At 40.5% G+C, this 21958-nt stretch overlaps 2 protein-coding genes across 2 annotated transcripts in view; both read left to right on the top strand.

The window, feature by feature from the left end:
- The window catches only part of CRCP (CGRP receptor component), a 21727-nt gene extending 1666 nt beyond the window's left edge, over positions 1-20061 (top strand). Inside the window, exons 2-6 of the mRNA XM_057385528.1 lie at positions 1339-1375; positions 2650-2748; positions 4928-5022; positions 10240-10297; positions 18145-20061. Coding sequence (XP_057241511.1) covers positions 1339-1375; positions 2650-2748; positions 4928-5022; positions 10240-10297; positions 18145-18288 — 433 coding nt within the window. The 3' untranslated portion in view covers positions 18289-20061. The remainder of the gene's footprint in view (positions 1-1338; positions 1376-2649; positions 2749-4927; positions 5023-10239; positions 10298-18144) is intronic.
- A 1636-nt stretch (positions 20062-21697) lies between these two features.
- TPST1 (tyrosylprotein sulfotransferase 1) overlaps positions 21698-21958 on the top strand; it is a 33513-nt gene continuing 33252 nt past the window's right edge. Inside the window, exon 1 of the mRNA XM_057385532.1 lies at positions 21698-21898. The gene's annotated coding sequence lies outside the window, so the exon portion shown is untranslated. The remainder of the gene's footprint in view (positions 21899-21958) is intronic.

Here is a 21958-nt window from a genome sequence, read left to right as displayed (position 1 = left end):
CAAAAGGAAGCAGTTGTCTTCAATAATTTAATTCTTCCAGCACAGGGGCTGTGTATTTACTCCGTATGACCCTTTCGGCTGAACGATCCCATATGTAATTCTCCCTATAGAATGTCTTTGTTCCGCGGGGATTTCTGTAGGGCCCGGCTGAATGCAAACATTCTGAAGACTTGCATTTACCTCCCGACAAAAGCTATATGGTTTGTGAAACATGAATGAAAAACTAACGCGTGCCTGAGCTCACTTGCTGAAGTTTCACTCGGGTCAGCGAAATGGAAGTTGAAGTTCATCTCAGCGTATTTTAGGAGGTCCTTTTCATTTAAAAACAATGCTAGAACCTGTGGAAGTTTGTGGATGCATTTACCATGGGAAAGTGATGAACGGGACAGTTCTATTCAGGCGATTCACGGTGCTTAACAACACATTGTACCTTTTTTGTTCTTTTTTTTCTTTCTCCCTAAGCTGCTGCGCAGACCTGAGAAAGGCCTTTTTTTTTTTCCTTTTGTATGGAAACTTTCTGTTGTTGTGGCTACTGACTGCTCAGCAGAATGTGTTGTTCGGGGCATATAGGATGGTCTGTGTCTGKTTTTTCTCCCTCTTTTTACTTTAAATATTTAAATTTACAGTATCCAGGAGGAATARAGGCATCGTGAGTGTAAATAGGTGCTTGGCTCTGCACTCACCCTGCCAACCTCAGATAAGGATTTTTGCTTAATTGGACTGAGGAAGTGGAAAAGAGGAAACTCAGCTTTGCCRTCCTCGTAAAAGAATAAGCACATAAAAATGGAAAGAATAAATAAAGAGGAAATGCAATAAATTGGGGGTTTTTTTCTTCAGTACCACACATATAAATTAAAGCCCTACTTGTGTCTATACACGCACATTTGTCCATGGTACTAAAATACTCAGTGTGCTCTTGACTAGTAAAGAAAACAGTGTTTGTAATCTGAATTATTTTTCCCAGTCTTTATTTCAATAAAATCAGAGCCTTTTTTTCCCCAAGGAAAATGCAAAGCAATTTGGTTTTAGTGTGTGAAATTGGGTGAGTGAATAAAATAGATTGGCTGAGTGTGTTGTACAAGTGTATTATGATTTATGGGGCAAACTGTGCAAAATATACTCCAAATTTATGGTATAATTCTTCTGACAGTATGGAAAAATTGGTGGCAATTGTAGAATCACCAAAATAAGGTTTCTTGGACCGTTTTTTTTAAACTTTATGAAAACAGAGTTTGTTCTTTTAGTCTCTGTGATTTGGCAAAGAAGAACTAAGCAGTTTTATGTGGATCTCAATGAATTGTTTTTAATTAATTAATTGTAATTAATTTTTCCTTTTAGAAAAGATGCAAATGCCGCGTTGCTGAGTAACTTTGAGGTGAGTTTGTCTTCATTCTGGTTTTAAAGCAGCAATTTAAAGCTGTCACCAATCCTTTATATAATCTCTGGATGCTGGAAACTGTCAGTGACAATCAGTAGGGRATTTACACCTCCTTGCATTTGGGTTGTTTTTAGGAAAAAAAAAAAAAAGATTTTTAAAGAAGGTTTGGAAATGGTTTTGCTATTAATGGGYACTGTATTATTGTTTGTTTGGTGTTGAGATTATTCCAAAGGAATTTGTCATTTTAAGGGAGGTGGAAGGAAGTTTTGTTTTAACTTAAGCAAAGTAACAAAAGGTTTCAGTGCTTTGTTGATAAATGTAATTTTTTAAAGTTTTAATAACCCAAGAGTTTTTGTGTTACTGTGTTGCTGAAGCAGCTTTTTAGTGCCCAGCTGTTTCATTCTAGCCCGAAATAAATCTTGAAGTGTTTTATCTTGAGCKGCCTCTGTGTGCAAACAGCAGAGCAGGCATCTGGTGACTGTTAGAAAGGCTTTAATGAGATATTTGGAGAGAAWTCTCTTAATTTCCTCTAAGAAATAAATGATTTTATATCAGCCAAACTCCTCTTAAGTGTCTGCCTGTTAAAATCATGTGGAAAAAGCAGCAAATATGGCTTTTCAAAGTCCCCTAAAACACTGATACCTTTCCATTTGCTGCAGTTTCACTGGCAAAGCCAACATTCTGTAAATCAAGGTGATGCTTTGCAAAGGAAATTCCATCCCTGCAGTTCTTCTGTGAGCTCAGAGTCATCAATTTGTGTTTGTTGTCGAAGTTCACAGCTTGAGTTWGGGATTTCAGCATTGACAGGTGTTCCTTTTTCACAGGAGGTGCAGAATGAAGTAATTGCAGGGTCTGTAGCTGATGATATTTTTATTTCTCACTGTCTARAGATGTTTGGTTTCTTATTTCTCTGGAGCTGTCAGTTTGTAATTCCCTTGAGTGAAGCCAGGTAAAAATGAGGGGATAAACAGTGAGAAGTKCTCTGGGTATTGACTCTGGATATACTGGAAAGCCTGAAGCAAAACTTCTGAAAAGGTTTCATTCATCTGCTTTAAACAACCACAGCTTTTAAAAAACAATTTAAATCCCCATTCATCACTCGGGGGCTAAAATATTTCTCCTTTCACTTGCTGCTGCATCCACCAAACCAACCACAGTTTTTTTGTTGTTTGGCTGATATGATTTTTCCTGTTCATTTAAGATTCCCTGTTGCAATATTTTAAAMTAAAATACTCTCAAATGGACTAAAATATTTTATTTTTTATCTTCAGGTGTACCAGTTACTTACTGATCTCAAGCAGCAGCGSAAAGAGAGCGGCAAAACCAAGCATAGCTCCGGGCAGCAGAAYCTGAACACAATCATGTATGAGGTGAGCAGCACTGGGAAAGTCCTTTTACCAGTTAGCTCAAACTGGAATAATTCACATCCTATATTAATAATTAGGAATCAAATCTTCCCTATTAAAAATCACAGTAAAATGTTTTTTTCTGCCACTTTTCAACGCTGGCCTTATTGAGGTTGTAGGATAACTGTGCTGTCTGAGTAAAGGTAGGCAGCTGTTATTAAAATCTGTAAAAAGAATTCTAAACCCCATGGGTTTGAACCGTTTTGTTTTGTTAGGATTTTTTAAATTCCATATATCCCATCCTTCTAAGACAAGGGCAGAGCTCACTGTCATCTGATGAATTGATGACATTGCATACTCTGATGATTAAGGTGATGATTTCAAAGCTGAGGCACAGGTCCCATAATATTTTTTAATTAACCATTAGAGTTAAACCTATAATTTTAGAGCTAATTTTTTTAGAGTTAAAACCAATAATTCCCAGCCAAAATAGATGATTTGAATTTTTACTTTGTCAGAAAAAAAGCAAAACCACAGATAACATCGTTTAAGTGCCAGGCTGGTAAAAAACACTTCATCCCTTGCTGGGAAGGAACTCTAAAACCCTAAAACACAAATACYAGCATTTAAAATACCCCAAATGAGCAACTTCCCAGAGCCTTGCAGGGAGAACCGTTTGTGTCTGTGCAGGAGAGCTGCATGAGCAGCACCGTGAGTGACAGGCAGCTGAAAGCACTTTGCCTTTGCTTGCATGAGTAATTCTGTTGAGCCCTGCAAACGACTCATGTGGATAAGATCTGGCCTAGGCTTTGGTTTTGTTTTAGTTCTGGCTTTGTTTGAAAAGGTACAGAGTTGTAATTCCTAAGCCTYGCATTCAACAAAATGGGGGCTTACCAAAAAATCAGAATTAAATCTTCATGGAGACTGACAGTCTCTTCCTCTGTGAAACAGCTGAGAAAGACCCTGTAAGTAAATTTGATCARGATGCACCTGAATTCTTTAATTGCTTTATTATTGTGTTAAATACCTGTAGGAAGCTTGAGTTTATGCAAATTCTGGGTGTTTTTTTTTATGAAAGAAACTTTTTATTCTGAAAGAAAATCAGAATTTAATCTGACAGGATTGTATTTGTATTTCTTCACAAGCTCCCTGCAGACCTGGATCCATTGGTGCTGAATAACTCCCTGAAGGGAGCTTTGTTTTTCTGTGTATTTGGCATTTTTATGGATTTGAAATTGCCAAGAAAAGATTAACCTGGAAGAGAAATTACTCCTGTGAAATTATTCTGCAATTATTAATAATTTCATTTCAGTCCTTGGTGGTGAATAACAGCTTCGTTTTATCTGAAAAGGTCAGGCRGGGCATACAAAAAAGAATAATAAAAAATAATTATTGACAGCTATTCATTTTGGGGTTTAATTCAAGCAACAATAAATATTCAGGAAGACTTTAAGCCACTTCCAGTGAAAAGTCAGCGGTGAACTGGAATTTTTGTGGCATTTTGTTATCAACAAACTGGTTTTTACTCTGGTCAAATTACATTTTGTAATGTAATTACATTRTCTACCTGCTCAATGTTGTGTTATTTTAAATAAAGCAAATAAATGGAACAYCTGCTGTCAAAGTCAGTTGAGGTTGGTGGGTGTTACATGTAAAAAAATAAAGTTTAATTGTCTCAATCAGATAAACATTAATTTTTAATAGCACAATATCCCTGCAGATTTCATAACAACCCACCTACTGTGCTCCTGTCAACTTTAAATGGCCAACAATGCAGGTAAAGGATAAAAAAAAATCATAGATTAGGGATCTTAAAAGGGATTTCTGGTTGGCAGTGAGAGGATCCCTGGCACTGAGCACAGGAAAACTTGGCAGAAGGTTTTAATGTGAGTTTAAGGATAAATAGCACTCAATTTCTCTAAGTGCTTTTTGAAAGATAAAAACCAACCAAGGAATAAAATGTCTGTCACAAATAGCAAGTGGGGTTTTTTAAGCAGACAGAGCTAAAAGTCACTTCTTTGCTGTCCTCTTTAACTTGAGACTTTGGGCTTTGAACAGTTCAGAGAAAGTTGATTTCCAAACTGAATTGATATTCCTGTTTTTYTCACTACTGAGGACACTTTTCAAAATCTACTTGTTTCATACACATGAAATAAATAAATATGAAATAAATAATAGATTATTTTCTCTCTGTCCCCTGCAGACCCTGAAGTACATTTCCAAAACACCCTGCAGGTATCAGAGCCCTGAGACTGTCAGAGAGTTCCTGGTAGCAATGAAAGACCACAAATTAACCAAGTAAGTGAAGCTCTGCCTTTGAACAGAAACACAAACTCCCAGCAGTGCTGAAAAGCTGATCCCTGTGCCCAGAGTGATAATCTCATTAATTTCAGTGTTTTCATTATTTTCTGCCATGATTTCAATGCTCAGCCAGGCTCATAGATGAATAYTCCCATCTTTATGTGCTGTTTCTCCCAAATAAATAGTGATATTTAKGTCCCTCAGGATCTCTGAGATTGATATTTCAGTTATTTAAATATTCCATGGATCACCTTCCCCCCTTCYCAGGGAGTTTCTAGTGAAGCTAAACTTACAGTTCTTATTTTGGGAAATGAAAAAGATTATTTTTGGGAAAATAAAAGATTTCCTTTGCAGTTACAAGGCTCCAAGGGTGCTTTTTGGCTGTGTTGTGAGAGCCTGTTCTTGAAGCACRTAATCCTCTGGAAGCTCTGCAGAGTGGAGTGAAGCCTGATGTAAATAGAAATGCAATCAGCTGGCCACTTGTTTGGATTGCTCTGATCACTCCTCTGATTTTTAAAGCAGTAAAAAACCCAATATTTATATTTAACTGCTTCTGAATGACTCCTCTATCGCTTCAAAGTGCTCCAGAGACACCGAGTTTGTTTTTATTCCCTGCTGGGGGGACTCCCAAGGAGTTCATCCTCTGGCAAAGAGGCTTTTCATTCATTTGGTTATGTCACAAAATGCCCARTGAGATCATCTGGAGTGCTTCAAGGTGAGTTTTCACCCTGGCTGAGCAGAGAAAAGCAGATTTGCAGCTTTTTGTCAGACTTTCAGTGCCCCCTCTCTACAGGCAGCCACATCCAGCCCAGCAGCATCTCTGGTGCTGCTGGAATTGCAGAATTCCTTGGGATTTTGGTCCTGCCCATTGGAATTGTGCTTTTATTACTTCCTTTGGCACAGCTRGAGTTGGTAATTCAGTGTTTAATCCTCCTGTAGCTCATTTTATGCAGTAAAATACTCATTTCCTTATSCTAATTATTTTCTGGAGGTACTGAAGCATGGAGAAAATACTCTGCAATAGAAATGGAGGTGTGCAGGTTGTAATAGGGCACTGAAAGTGTCTTAAAATTGGCAGCAGACCTTTTCTGGAGTAGTAGTGAGCATCCTTCATTTCTGGTAATGTCAAAAATCTCTTTTTGAGGAGAAATGAGCTTTGGTGTCTGTGCAAGGTAGCAGTTTAGGGAGAAGCAGCAGAAGGAGGTGTCACAGCAAAAAAAGAGTGGGATTTGTCAGGGTAAAAGGAACTCAGTGAGGTAGGTATAAAACTCTCATTAAAAATCAGAGGATTTATTTTCGGTTCAAACTCATTTCTAAATTTTTCAGGTAGAATTTGACCAGGAGCTGGGGGTTAACTCTTAAAAAAAAAAAAAAAACAGGAGAGCTCTGTTATCTCATCAGGTACATTTTATTCCAAGAGTGAAATACTGAAAAATTTGAGTCATAATGAGAAATTTTAGCTACAAATTCTCTGTCTCCCATAGTGCTGAGCATTTCTGAAGAAGATCTACCCAAATATTGACCTTTCCAGCCCTGCTGGTTCATGAGCTGCAGTGCAGCACTGCTGGAAAGTTTGGGGTGGTTTCAAGCTTTAAATGAACTTTTTGTTCATTTATGGGTGCTCCCAGGTTCTTTTGGGTTTAGATCTCATCCTCTCTGTCCTTTTTGTGAGGCAGTGAAACCAGGGAGTTATTCCCAAATCATTTCTTGTGCATGGAGGCAGCAGGATGAGAGTGACAAATTTATTTATGGCCTATCAGAACCCAGATTTATTCTCTGAGCATCCTGAACAATTTCTGCTTTGTTAATCCCTCTCTCATCTGCTAAGGAACTTCCCAACTCTTCATTTGCCACATACTTTACAAAATAAATCCCAGAATTGTTTTGTGTGATCCTGGCATTTATTTTTTCTGATCTTTTCCACTCAACCCCTTGAAGTCAGAAATGTCAGGGCCCATCTGGGATCTCCTTCACCCCAAACCCCACAAAGCACAGGGGGGAAATGATTCTTTAATGCACTTTTATGTTGGAATTACCCTTTGCTTCTTAACCAAGGCCATCTCAACACTGCTTCTCTTGTTAAAGAAATGAAAAATTTTTAGGGTTTTGATGGTTTCCATTCTGTTGGGATGGAGGTGTTTGTATTAAAGGTTTCCCTGGGAATTTTTAGCTGTTTTGATGGAGAGTTTTCTTCTCTTGGAGAGGAAAGCTCTGTGTGGGGTTTGCTCTTCCAGGACCTTGCTTGCATGATTTCTGTAATGAATAATTTCTCTTTTATTAAGASAAGTTAATAAAGAGTAAAGAACTCCAGAGCCTCTCTGCTGCTTCCTTTSTGGGGCAGGAACCCCAAAATGTGCCCTTTTAGCTGGTCAGACCCTGTCACAGCTCTCTGCAGGTGGCTGATTTTGATTTAAGATATATTTATATTAATTTGGGTCTGTCCTCAAACACCTCAGTCTACTTAAAGGGTCAGAAAAACCCCATCACCCATTCCCCTGCTCTTTAAATTCCTCACAACTCCACCTCTAATCAAACAACAAACAATTAAGCAGTTAAGTTTAAACAATTAAGTTTTTAGGTTCTTAATTAGGCTCAGTTYATTTCCTAAAGCCAGGATTTGAGGGTTTGGAAGGGATTTTGAGCCTATGGGATGTGACATTCCCTGCTCAGCTGTGATTGCTGCTCTCAGCACTAGGTTGTGCTGSTGGATGGGAGAATTCCCAGCTGGAAACACCAGGAATTGAGAGAGAACTGAGCTTTTAATCAAGGGAATTCYCTTTTCATTAAAAATTTCTGATTTTTCCTCTCACAAACCTGCAGCATTAACCCTGCGAGATGTCAGGCTGCACCAACTTCACTCCTTTAAAAAACAGCACAAAGAAAGCATTAAAATATCCATTAAAAAAACAAAAAATATTTTTAAACATCTAAAGAAACCCCCAAACCCACTAATATTATACAATCTATAACAAATATAAAAACAACCCTAACACAAGGAAAAAAGGTGCTTCAATGAGAAAACTGATAATACAATCCTGGCAAATTCTTCAATTCCTGGAAAATCACCTCAAATCTTTCTGTTATCACGGATATTTATTCACTCAATTATTTATATCACTCAAAATACCRGCTTAACACCATTTCATGATGGATTTGTCTCGTGTTACAGACACAAAAAAAAAGCTTTTAAAAGGCAAATTTAAAAAATAAACACCAAAATGTGCAGATAAATCTTCCAGAGTMATTTCAGAAAGCTGCCTTGCTAAATGGAGCGAATTCAAAGCCACCTAAACAGATCTTTAATTGATACAGTTCAGTAGTTCAGGTGTGGTAAAGCAGTTTTTCCCATAGTTTTCCRTCATTATTTTGGTACAATTCAAACTGTAAAACTGAGATTTTTTTTTTATTTTTAAACCAAACCTCTGAACGCACGTAATGAATTTTACTGTTACCTTGTCGAGGCCTCAAGCTTTGGCTGAAGCTGCAGTTCAGTGAGCCATGTTGTATTTGGAAATAAATGATGCCACTAGCAGCTAATTTTCCACTTTTAGTRTCTGGAATGGCTTCATGTTTTATAAAATACTGAATTGCAGTGCATGAAAAGAATATTTATTAAGTTGGAGCTCTGTAATTATGGTTCAATGAAAAGTGGCTCTGCTTGTGCTTCTTCCTGTTGCTGATCGCTTATCTTGGATCTAATTTTGGAATAACCAAATTTGCAATCCCCTGCATATTATTATAATTTWAAAAAAACTGGACAGGAACATTGCCCTTTTTGTCTTTAAATCAACACAGTCAAGGAAGTGTTGAGCTGAAAATCTTCAGGACTTTTAGAAAATATTTTCCCTCCTCGCTGCCAAAAACTACAGCTAAACCTGGCTGTTAAACCACACTGCAAACCCAGTCAGAATTACTGCTGGCAGTGACATTTCATCCCTGAATTGTCAGAAATTCATTTGCATCATTGGAGGGGACCCTCCAACCCCTCAGTAACRTGGATTGTTTCCCACTTTGCTTTTACCCAGAATTTAATTCTTTCAAATTGTCATTCATTGCTGTAGTTTGTGTTTGCAATGAGCTAAAAGAATAAACGAGGAGAAATTTTTGATTTCTGATGGTTTGTTCAGCGTTTCTGCTTTTGCCAAAGCAGCAGTTAATTAATGCTTGCACATTAATAATCTGAGGGTCTCTTGGCTAGAGGTGGCCAGACACAGGAAAACACCCAATTATTAAAATACCCAAATTGTGGTCATTAAACCACACTGCAAACCCAGTTCAGAATTATTCCTGGCAGTGACATTTCATCCCTGAATTATCAGGAATGCATTTACATCATTGGAGGGGACCCTCCAACCTCCCAGCAACTTGGATTGTCTCCCACTTTGCTTTTACCCTGAGTTTAGTTCTTCCAAGACGTTAGTTCTTCCAGAGTTTAGTTCTACCCAGAGTTTAATTCTTCCAAATTGTCATTCACTGCTGAAACTTTGTGCAATGAGCTAAAAGAATAAAYGAGTGGCTGCTGTTTGATGGATTGTAACTCCTTGGGTATGAAAATTGTTCATGTGGTTGTGTGTTCAGAGCAGAAGTTTTTGATCTCTGATGAGTTTTTCAACATTTCTGCTCAGTTTTACTAAAATATTAGTGAATGCTTTCACATTAATGATCTGAGGGTCTCTTGGCTAGAGGTGGCCAGACACAGGAAAACACMCAAATTATTAAAATAGCCAAATTATGGCTGTTAAACCACACTGGAAACTGAGTCAGGATTATTCCCGGCAGTGACATTTCATCCCTGAATTATCAGGAATGCGTTTGCATCACTGCAGACATTGGAGGGGACCCTCCAACCCCTCAGTAAAGTGRATTGTCTCCCACTTTGCTTTTACCCTGAGTTTARYTCTTCCAAGAGTTTAGTTCTTCCAAATTGTCATTCRCTGCTGTAACTTTGTGTTTGCAATGGGCTGAAGGGATAAACGAGTGGCTGCYKTTTGATGGATTGTAAYRGATTGGCCAGACACAGGAAAACATCCAATTAAAACATTAAAATACCCAAATTATGGCTGTTAAACCACACTGCAAACACACTCAGAATTATTGCTGGCAGTGACATTTCATCCCTGAATTATCAGGAATGTRTTTGCATCATTGCAGACATTGAAGGGGACCCTCCAACCTTCAGTAACRTGAATTGTCTCCCCCTTTGCTTTCACCCAGGGCAGAGAAGCTGCAGCTGCTGAACCACAGGCCTGTGACTGCAGTGGAAATCCAGCTGGTGAGTAACAATGCCTGGGCCTGTTCAAAGTTTCACTGGAAGCAGCTTTACCCTTGGAGATCMGTGGAATAATTCCTTTCTCATGGGCCACCGATTGAATGGATCCCTTTATGCACATTTGACATCCACAGCTTCAGATCYRCTCMYTTCCTGCCTCTCACAGATTCTCCARCTCTGTTTGCCTCARTCTCACATTTGAAATGCCCAAAGCAGTCATTAAAGGTGATTCATTCAAGTGGTACAAATAAGGACAGATTCCATCTTTTTGCAGCAGGTGCTTTTTGGCATCTGCGCTGCTTGTTTTGACAGCAGGGTTACACCAAAACCAAAAATTCCAAAAACAAAGAAGTAGAATGAGAAATGGACATAAACAGACTTTCAGATGAGARGTAGCCACTGTCAATGTAAGAATAATTCAGATGTGCAGAGGGATTGGCACTGAATAGAAATAGATGCTTTTTTTTTCTCTCAAGAATATTTAATCTCCTCATGAATACAAACCCCGTGGTAATAAAGAGATTGTTATAATGGGGATATTATTTCAATGAAGWCCTCTTGCATTAAGAACATCTGTTTGCAATCTTCCCCTGGAACCAAGCTGAGCAGGAACAGGATCATATTTTGCTGAAATTAAAGGCAAGGATTAAAGAAATACCAGTAGGACTATTTTTCTTCTGTCACCAAGGAGCAGCAATTATAATGCTGAAGGCAACTCAGAAGAATGATTTTAGCTGGGCCATTTTTGCTGTGTTTAGTGGCTGAGGAGATCAGTGTCCATCAGTAGCTTGCTTTGAGGCTTTCAGTGAGTCAGAARCCATGATTTGGAGCCTGTCTCAGCCTTTGTTAGCTTCATGTGCTTTTTATACACTGATTTATTTTATTCCTTTATAGAGGCTTTTCTTCCCTTTAAATGCAGTCATCTTCTGGTGACTGCATGGCTTTGTCTCTTCCCTTCTGTTCTTCCTGATTCATTGTTATCCTGCCCACCTGGAAAATGGTTTCCTCCTGTGCCATGTTTGAAGAAAACAGGGATTTTGGACCTTTCTATCAGAAGCCAGGTGTCTGTGGAGTTCCATACTTCAGATATTYCAMGTTTTGTAGTGTCAAAATTAGATAYTCATTCCTGAAACTTGGAGAACACAGATACAAGATTTGAGTTCAGTGAGATTTGAGTTCAGTGTCAGCTCATGATTGATCCAAACCCCTTTTCTAAGGGGTGAAAAATGTGATTTTTGTGCATTTGGSGATCAGCCTGAAAAGTTCCATACTTCAGATATTCCAGATTTGGTAGCGCCAAAATTAGATAAAACTTGTTCTTGAAATTTGGAGAACACAGACACAAGATTTGAGTTCAGTGTCAGCTCGTTACTGATCCAAACCCCTTCTCTAATGATCACAATCATCTTGTGGAAAATGTGATTTTTGTGCATTTGGGGATCAGCCTGAATTTGTATCCTCACRGAGATATTGGGGCTGCAGCTGCTCCTATTCCATCGGGATTCCCATCATTCCCAGGGCAAATTTCCCCTAAATCAATATTCAATATTGCCTGGATTTCAATGAACCCTCCCCAGAACTGCAGCACATTTTCATCAAAGCCTTTGGATCTCAGTGATGCAGGTTGGTGCTGTCACTGAAACCCAGAGCCTGGGAGAAGCGAGGAGATGATTTTGCTGTCGATTCCTGTCTTAAATATTTTTTTTTGCACAAGCACAGAAGTTGTAGCAGTCTCTAAACACACAAAATCTGGTTTTTCTGAGTGTAAAACACCCCAGAGCAGTGGAGGCTGCAGCAGGGTCACCCACACATGGATTTCCTGCAGGAAAATCCATTTCCTGCAGCTTCAGGATGAGACACGACCTGCAGAGAGGACAATGGTGAGTCTGGAACAGCCTTGATTCTCTTCTCACTGGCCCTGGCTCTGCAAGCTTGGACCTGAATCAGAAATAAATGATGGGGAAAAAACTCGTGAGCAGTTCCTGGAAATGGATAACCCAGAGCAGTGGAGTCTGCAGCGTGTCCTAGGGAGAAGTTTCCCCTAAATCAATATTCCATTGATTCCCATTCCATCAATATTCCCGTGGTCTGAGCTGCCTGGATTTCAGTGAACCCTCCCCAGAACTGCGGCACATGCAGATTGGTGTGTCCCTGAAACCCAGAACCTGGGAGAAGCAAGGAGGTGATTTTGCTGTCGATTCCTGTCTTAAATATTTCTTTTTTGATGAGCACATAGATTGTAGCAGTCTCTAAACACACAAAATCTGCTTTTTCTGAGTGTAAAACACCCCAGAGCAGTGGAGGCTGCAGCAGGGTCACCCACACATGGATTTCCTGCAGGAAAATCCATTCCCTGCAGCTGCAGGATGAGACACAACCTGAAGAGAGGAGAATGGTGAGTCTGGAACAGCCTTGATTCTCTTCTCACTGCCCCTGGCTCTGCAAAGCTTGGACCTGAATCAGAAATAAATGATGGGGAAAAAACTCGTGAGCAGTTCCTGGAGATGGGGACACATCAATTTTCTTTTTTAGAAAGCTTTAAACACAATGCCAGGCGAGGCAGAGCTGCCTCTCACTTGCTCAAAGGGTTTTGATGTCTCAGATTYCCCTCAGTGCTGCTGACCATGGAATGGAGTCTAATTGACCTGACAGGTTCATATGAGGCAATAATTATAATTATAATTATAACTACTTATTGCTTTTTTTTCCCGGCTTTTTACTTTTTTACTCTCCCTCTACAAWATCCCCTATTTTTAGCTGTATGCAAACAGTAAATCCATTCTGATAAAATTATTTTTCAGCTAAAAAGCAAATTATGTTGTGATTTTTTTGATCCCAAGGACTTTTTTGCAAGCCTTAATGCATAAATTGGTGCCACTGTCCATCTTTGTCTTTTCCAGAGCTTGTGCCAGGATTTATTTTCTGACAACAATAGCAACAAAAGGAGCAAGAAATTCAAATTTCTACCCCACAGGGTAAAAACATTGTGAACACTGCAGCTATCTCGACCTCTTGGTTTAATCTTTAACATATGTTGGRTCTGGCTCAGTGATTCCCAAAAAATAAAAATAAGGAAATAAAAGGGAAATAAAAAGACAGGGATGTTCATTTCCCTGTGATGGGGTTGAAGATGAAGCCTCTTCTGAGGAACAAATTGCTCTGCGTTTTTATCTCTGAATGGAAAAGCGGATTTTAATTTAATTTTAATTTAAAAAATTTAATATTTATTTTTAAAATTATATTTCCACTTTCTGCTTGGAAGCTCTGCATGACCAGGCCGGCACATTTGTCTTTTATTCACTGGAAAATAACAGCATTTTGGAAAATGAAAGATCTTAAGGGGTTTTTAAACATTTTATTTTCTTAACAGTGTATTTTTCCTTCTCTGTGGTTAATTACCTCTGAGGGACATTAATCCAATCATTCAGCTTTKGCTTTTTTCTCTGTTTTTTGTGTGGTTTTTTTTTTGTCCTATCAGTGTGGTGGGACTGAGCAATTTCAAATCCCTGCTCAAAGGAGGAAATCGCAGTGATTTCCTCATCAAACATCTCCCTCCTACACTGGGGTTAAATTATTGATAGCTTGATTGCTTTGGAAATTACCAGAGCCCCTTTATTTATATTTCCTTTATTACTGTACTTCACTGATTAATTTTAAATCAAATTCATAGCTTATGATTCATTTAAAATCAAATTTATAGCTTATTATTCRAATCAGCAATAGCTTTTAACCCACAGGTTCTTCTGTGATGCTGAGATTTGCTCCCCACTAAACATTGAAACAATTTCTCAGTTTTTTCAGAACTTTTTGGGGTTCTTCAGTGTGGTTTTATTTATCCTTCACCATTTGCATTGTGTTGTTATGTCTCAGGGGATTAAACCAAATAAACATTTCATTGAAAGCAGCACAGGGWGGAGGATGAAGCCTCTTAAAGTCTGCTTTTATTTGGGTAAACACACAAGGTATGGTTTGAATTAAGGATGTTTGTCCTTGTTTCACCGAGTTAAAAAAGGAATTCAGGCAATGCTGAGTGTCTGTGTGGACAGATTTTGATATATTTTGATATATTTCCACTTTAATTTATGGATAAACACTTCAATCCCTGGAATCACCTTCCCAGTTTAGCTGTTRTTTCTTGAAAATTCCATTTGAGCTGCAGAGGGAACGGGCTCCTTTTGAGAATTTTATCACAATTAATTGGTAAAGTTTTCCTGATTCCTTCTTGGATTATAGATCATCAGCTCTGATTGTGGAAATGAAATGGGAGAATTRCTGAATTTATATTTCAGTAGAAATTTAATAACAAACTGCTCAAATTTGGGTGAAATAGAAATTCTCAGTGAGGCCTGAGTGAGTCCTCTTGCCCACACTTCACAGATAACTCACACTGGGTGTTTTATGAATGACATTGATGGGCTGCAGAAATCTTTCCCAAACCCCTGGAGTATTTTGGGATAGCACAGACTGGAATGCTGAAAGCAGCAGCGAGAATTATGAATTAATTAATTATTATTGGGAATTATTTATGGCATCGGGGAGGTTTTTTAGTCATAAATCATATTTCTGTCACTTCCCAGTTCTGCTCCTCACCCAGATCTCCAAATATTAAGGGCACTTTGGTCAGAAATACCCCGAACTTTTCACATGGCATCATCAGGGAGGGAAAACTGTTCCAGTTTGGGATGTGTGGCACTGCCAACATCAACATCTGAGCTCATCCACTCCCTGCAAACATTTGCATTTTTGTTTTTATTACTATAAACTTTGCATTCCTGGCCGCTTATGGGCTCAGCCTGGCTCCTGAGCAGTTCCAGCCAAGCTTTTTGCAGATTTTTCACAAAAATTGGTAAAATTGCTGCTGGAAAAGTAGATCCTTCAGTACAATCGGGGTTTTTTTGCCTTTTAGGCTTCTTCTTGCACATCATTTCTCTTCTCAGCACCGTATTTCTTAGTGCTGTCAGCATCAGAAGTATTTTATCTTGCAGCTGTAAATCAGAAGGCTGGGAGAGCATCTGCTGGATGTGGAATGAGGCTCAGAGTGACCTCCTGTTCCCCCTGAGATCTGTTTTCTCTCAGGACAGTTGCATTTGTCTTTATCTGTCTGTGCTTCATTGTGATACTTTCTTTTTGGCTTCTTGCTTTGCTGCTTCCTCACTGATATTTTCATAAATCAGGCTCGGGCTGGCTTTTCACTTTTTGAAAGAGTGAAAAAACCTGATTTKTACAATKTGTGCTTTTGAGATCTTGAAAAWAMCTGATTTTCACAATTTGTGCTTTTGAGAWCTTGAAAAAAGCTAAGGCTGAAGCATCGGCTTGCCTAAGAATCTGTCCACTCTGCTCAAAGTTGGTTTGTGTCTATTGTTGTTGAGCTGCTGGAGAGGCACCCAGAGGTGCAGGAATCYCCAGTTCCCTCTGGCAGAGGCTGTGGATCTGTCAGGGAAGGGAATTTGGAGCTCCAGATCTCCTTCTTGAGATGCTTTTCCCAAATTTTAATTTTAATGAGGCATCGCTCACAGCACATCTGAAACAGCAGAGATGAGTTCCTTTCATTGGCTTTTGGGCTCAAATGGGATTTGTGGGGCTGCTGTGTGTGTCCCTGCAGTGTGTGCCAGTAAAAATGACATCAGTGGGATTGGTCTGTACTGGGAGCTGGAGCGTTACTCATTTGGAGTCATTGAGGAGCAGGGGAGAAAACAGGGATTAGACATTCACRTGTTCTGCCTGAAATTCTGGAGTTGGGAAGAGCTGGTGCTGSTCAGGAAATCTTTATTTTTYATTTGAGTTCTGATTTCAGTAGAGCAACACCTAAAGGAAAAAGTAGAGGAAAAAAAAGGGAGAGGAGATGTGATATAGAGACATTCATATGTTCTGCCTGAAATTCTGGAGTTGGGAAGAGCTGGTGCTGSTCAGGAAATCTTTATTTTTTATTKGAGTTCTGATTTCAGCAGAGCAACCACCTAAAGGAGAAAGTGGAKGAAAAAAAGGAGGTGTGATATAGAGACATTCACGTGTTCTGCCTGAAATTCCAGAGTTGGGAAGAGCTGGTGCTGGTCAGGAAATCTTTGTTTTTTATTGGAGTTTTCATTTCAGCAGAGCAAGCAGCTGAAGGAGAAAGTGGAGGAAAAAAGGAGATGTGATATAGAGACATTCACATGTTCTGCCTGAAATTCTGGAGTTAGGTAGAGCTGGTGCTGGTCAGGAAATCTTTGTTTTTTTTTATTTGAGTTCTGATTTCAGCAGAGCAACCACCTAAAGGAGAAAGTGAAGGGAAAAAAAGGGAGAGGAGGTGTAATATAGAGACATTAATGTGTTCTGGAGTTGGGAAGAGCTGGTGCTGCTCAGGAAATCTTTGTTTTTTATTGGAGTTCTGATTTCAGCAGAGCAAGCAGCTGAAGGAAAAACTCCCTAGGGAATTTCACCCTTAGATGGGAGAATCCCCAGAAATGCATTTTCCATTTGCAGATGGAAAATCCCTGCCTGCCTTTTGCTGAGGAGTGGATTCTCTGTGTGTGCTTCCCTCGAGGATCTGGGCATGATCTTGATGAAAGATGATCAGATTGTGCAAAGACAGCTCAGAGGACCCGAAGAAAAACAAAAATTAATTAAATGTCCCACTCTGCTTTYTAGAAGGCCTCTGAAGAGCTGACAWTTTWCAGCCAGAGCTGATTGAACCTGCATTGACTTGGAACCATCATTAATATAAATCACTGCTCTTCAAAGGCCCTTTTAAAGGAGTGGGGATTAAAAAAAGAAAACTCAAACCCCACAATCTTAATTGGTTTCATTTGTGTTTGAAGAGTTCTTCTGACTTGTTTTTCCAGTCCTCTGACAAAGTTTTTCTTCCTTTTTTAACAGCTGCCTGTGAATTGAAGCAATATAAAAATTGCCACAGCTCCATGGCAGGAGTTGGTCCCTGATTAATCCTATGGATTCATGACAATGTTTTTTTGTGTTTCTCAGAACTTTAAAATGTCTTTAAATCCAGGAATCTCCTGATCCAARCAAATTCCAGCTGCTGTAGGATGAGGTGGTTTCTTTTAAGGGCTGATTATCAGATGAGATGCCAAATTCTAGGGAACACCTCTTGGGATATCCCATGAAAGCACAGAAATTTGGGGGAAATCCGAGCTGGAGGAAAAGCCTGGCTCAGGACACGGATGTGTAGGTTGGGAGAGGCTTTAGGATAAAACAGGCTGTCCCAGTGTGGTGTTCTCCTGGCTGTCAGAAAAGCGGGATCCCATTACAGAGTGCCAATTGTCATGGGTAACAATGGCTTTTTTTCAGTCATTGCAAAAGTTCTGCTTTGTAAAAGGCTTCTGGAACAGCTCAGGCTGTGTCTTGACAAAGTGTTTCCTGCTGAGCTGAGTCCTCTTTGGGGCTGAGGGAGGAAAYGTGGATTTGATGGTGACAGKGGGTTGGTTTTTGAYCTGCAGATGGTGGAGGAAATCTGGATTTGATGGTGAGAGGATTGGTTTTTGACCTGCAGATGGTAGAGGAAATCTGGATTTGATGGTGACAGTGGGTTGGTTTTTGACCTGTAAATGGTGGAGGAAATATGGATTTATTTGATGGTGACAGTGGGTTGGTTTTTGACCTACAGATGGTGGAGGAAACATGGATTTGATGTGACAGAGGGTTGGTTTTTGGTGACAGTTGAGTTGTTGTTTGACCTGCAGAAGGGGGAGGAAACATGGATTTATTTGATGGTGACAGAGGGTTGGTTTTTGACCTGCAGATGGTGGATTTGATGGTGACAGAGGGTTGTTTTTTGGTGACAGAGGTTTTTGACCTGTAGGTGGTAGAGGAAACATGGATTTGATGGTGACAGAGGGTTGGTTTTTGACCCACAGATGGTAGAGGAAAGCGAGGAGAGGCTGACAGAGGAGCAGATCGAGTCCCTGCTGCAGACAGTCACCAGCATCCTCCCAGGGGATCCCGAGGAGCAGCACAGACACTCAGCAATGGACACGGAAGACAAAGGTGATCAGGCCTAGGGGGCAGCTGGCAGCACTTCCTGAAGAGAACCAGCTCATCTTGATGCCTAAACCAAGGCTCAGCTCAAACAGAGGCCGAAGTTCAAAGAATAAAAGCAGACAAATTTAATCCAGACCTGCTGCTACATTGCAGGCAGATAAAAGCCAAAATGGACCCCGAGTCACGAGATCTTCACCTTTTATAAGTTCTGTCCTATTAACATATCAGGCCCCAATTCCCCAATGACACCCTCAGGTGATAATGTCAATCCCCCAAGCTTGTTCCCCCCAATTCTCTGTTATTTCCATATTTTGGGGCTCAGAGCAGTGAGTTGTCCTTGGATTCAGGCTCCGAGAGGAATTGTTTTGTCTAAAGATGGGAGAACAGCAGCTTTAGTGCTGTACTAGAGAAGTACAAGAATACAGATCCATGAATGTAGAAGCTAAAAATCCTAAGGCATCAATCTGAGCCTGGTTTTGATTCTGGTTCAATCCGGTATTGGCCATAACTGGGAAATCCATTCCAACACATTCCAGTTTTGATGACTTGGAGATGATGAGGGAACCAATTGTTTCCAAAGGACGCTATTGTTGGGGTGTTTTGTCATGAACARGGCTGGCAGTGCCAGCAATGCTGGGGCAATCCTTTGGGATTTGTGCATTCCCCATAGAGGAACAGCTGGATTTCAATTTTTTTAAATTTCAATAGGCCCATGTGCAGCTGGCAGGGCTTTAATTAGCACAGCAGGCTGGGATCAGAATGGYTTCCAGAAGCTTCCACAGCAAGGRCTGCCATGAAAGCTGAATTTTGGGGCAGAACACGGGCAGGGGTGGGCAGGAGCTGCTCAGTGTCCAGCCATGCTCTCCCAAACCATTGTGGAATGGAGGGGAGCTGCAGGAGGGCAGCTCAAGGACTCTGACATCCAGARAGCTCCAGATCCCTCCCAAATTGCCCCAAACCAGGGTTGAAGCTGGGAAATCAAAGCTCAGCAGAAACTCGAGATGTCTCATTTCCCTCTGAACATTTATTCCAATATTTACACACAGACAAGGAATAAATGAGCCTAGGCTGAGCTCTAATCTATGGAAGAACGGGAGGCAGCACTGGATGAAGCTGAATTTACTGASCTTTTTTGTCTGATTAAGGATTTCAGGATCAAGTGTTTAATGTTGAAAGCTTTGGTGATTATAATAAATCATTTGTGTGTGAATATCCACACAAAGTCAGCCCCTGGTTTCTATTGTGCCTGAAGACCATTTTTTAATCATTGTTATGMTGTACTAGAAATAGAAATAAAATTTCTGGGAATTTTGTGACTTACAGACAAAATCAAATCACAATATCTGACTTATTTTTTTCCTCCCTCAGCTCAGTCATGTTTTTATTTCATGTTTTTATGCAAAGAATTGATGCATTCTGAGCTTTAGTTGTGCAGTGTGTGAAAGGGGCTGATAAATTCCAGTGTCTGGAGGATTTGTCATATTCGTTTCCATGGTATTTAAGCTTCTCTAATGTTTGGAGAGGAAAGAAAATTATTGGGAAAATACATTTGTTGCCTCTTACAGATAATTTATCTTACATTAAATGCCTCCCAAAGCTGGAGACTAAAGGTACAYTTAGACTGGGTTTGTTTAGGATTAAAAGGGGGAAGTCCTTGGTGGGTTTGGGATCCATTAGAAAGAAAACAAGAGAGCTAAATGGTCAAGAAATGATTTTTAAACCTGTCTGTAAATTCAGGTGAGGATTTGCCTTTTTTGAGTTGCGTTGTTTGATCTTTTTTGTGTCAGAAACCCCAGATCAGAAATGATTTATGGAGTGCAAATGTCATTGTGCTGATGTGGCATCATTTGCCAGTGTCCTGAGTGTCACACAGAGGATCTGCCACTCTCCCAAGGCTGCTTTTTTTCCCCTTAATTATTTCATAATTTAATAATTTCCCTTTCCTGCCACATGAGATGAACCCTYCTGATTCCTGTGGAGTGGCTCTGTGGTTGTCAGAAAGGTAAATGTGTGTTCTGAGAAGAGCACTCAGCACTTCCTGAATATTTAAGAATATTTAAAATCAATTTTAATTTTCTCATTTCTTACCTCTCCCTCATTTTTCCCCCTCTGTTGTGTGTGTTTGGCTCTTGTGCTCTGCCTGGGAGAAAGGGGAGTGAGCTGCCAGAATTCCTGATCCGATGCTTTCAAACGCCTTTATGGGTTTCTCATCCCATAAATCCAAGCCCAGCTTTCTTGTTGATTCTTTGGCAGAAGTTTTATTAGAAGAGGGTTTGTTTTATGGGAGGAGAAGRAGCTGCTGCTCCTACCTGGCTGGATCTCCTGGAAATGGGAGCTTGGCTGAACCCTCGTCCATCCCAGGCAGCTYCAGACCATTCCCTTCCAGTTTCATTTCAATCCCCTCTATCATTCGCTGTTTTTTTAATTCTCTCCAAACTCATCTGCATTTTCCCTTTTGTGTTGTTCCTGGATTTCCTTACACAAGGCCCTGGCTTGGGGGTGCAGCAGGCAGAGGAGGGGAAAAGAAAGGACTGGAAAAATCCCCCAAAACCTGATGGGATTCAGTTCCTTCCTCCCAGCAGGTTTGTTCCTCCATCACCCATTGAAAATGGGATTCAATTCCTTCCACCAGGTTTGTTACTTCATCACCTCCTAAAATGGGATACAATTCCTTCCTCCCTCCCAGGAGGTTTGTTCCTCCATCACCCACTGAAAATGGGATCCAGCTTTTCCTCGCAGCAGGTTCTTCTCCTTCATCACCCCTCAAAATGGGATCCAATTGCTTCCTTTCAGCAGGTTTGTTCCTTCATCACACACTGAAAATGGGATCCAGCTCTTCCTCAGTTTGCTCTTCTATCACCCCCTGAAAATAGGAACCAGTTCCTTTCTCCCAGGAGGTTTGTTYCTCCATCACCCCCTCAAAATGGGATCCAGCKTTTCCTCCCAGTGTTTGTTCCTCCATCACCCACTAAAAACAGGATCCAGTTCCTCCCTCCCAGCACTGCTTCTTCCTCTTTGGATGGGGGGTTTGAGCTTTTCCCCTGTTTTTCTCTGCTTTTCTGAAGCTGAAATCATCCCTCCAATGCCATCTGAGCTGGTTGCATCAGGCCAGGAAGGTTTTTCTCAAGRAAAATCATAATTTTGTGGGAGCAGCAAAAGCAGAGAGCTTGGCAGGAAGGGAAGAAGAGTCAGAGGRAGCTTTTGGATTCGGGATATTTAATTTTTTTTTTTGCTGGGGCCTCAGCAGTGCCCAGAAGTTAATCATTGAAATATGTGTAACTCATCCTTTCAGGACAATGAGCTGAGGAATGATTTAATGCCATTGAAATGGGGCAGAGGGCTCGCTGCAAAAAGGGTGGCCTGAGCCAATGGGAGCCATCAGGCTCCTATAAAAGCGGGTGGGGAAGGGATCACCAAAATCCCCATGATGATGATGTTGATGATGATGATGATGATTCGTGTCCTGAGCTGCCTCTGCTTGGACAGAGATCCCCCWGAGCTGAAAATCAGAGCTGAAATCCAGTCTGAGCCCTTCTCGGAGCAGTGGTGATCCCTGCGGGGTCAGGGAATGCCGTGGCAGGGCCGGGATCTGCCCGGAATGGCCCTAAAAGGATGAAACGCAGCGGTGCCGTGAGTTGGGGTGGGAGAGGGGGAGCTCTTCAGGAGCTGGGTGGGATCCGTGGGAGTGGA

The sequence above is a fragment of the Malurus melanocephalus genome, unplaced genomic scaffold (assembly GCF_030028575.1).
Source record: "Malurus melanocephalus ecotype Western Australia unplaced genomic scaffold, MMel_1.1 scaffold_838, whole genome shotgun sequence".
NCBI classification, from domain to species: domain Eukaryota; kingdom Metazoa; phylum Chordata; class Aves; order Passeriformes; family Maluridae; genus Malurus; species Malurus melanocephalus.
This window is presented reverse-complemented; position numbering and strand designations above follow the sequence as displayed.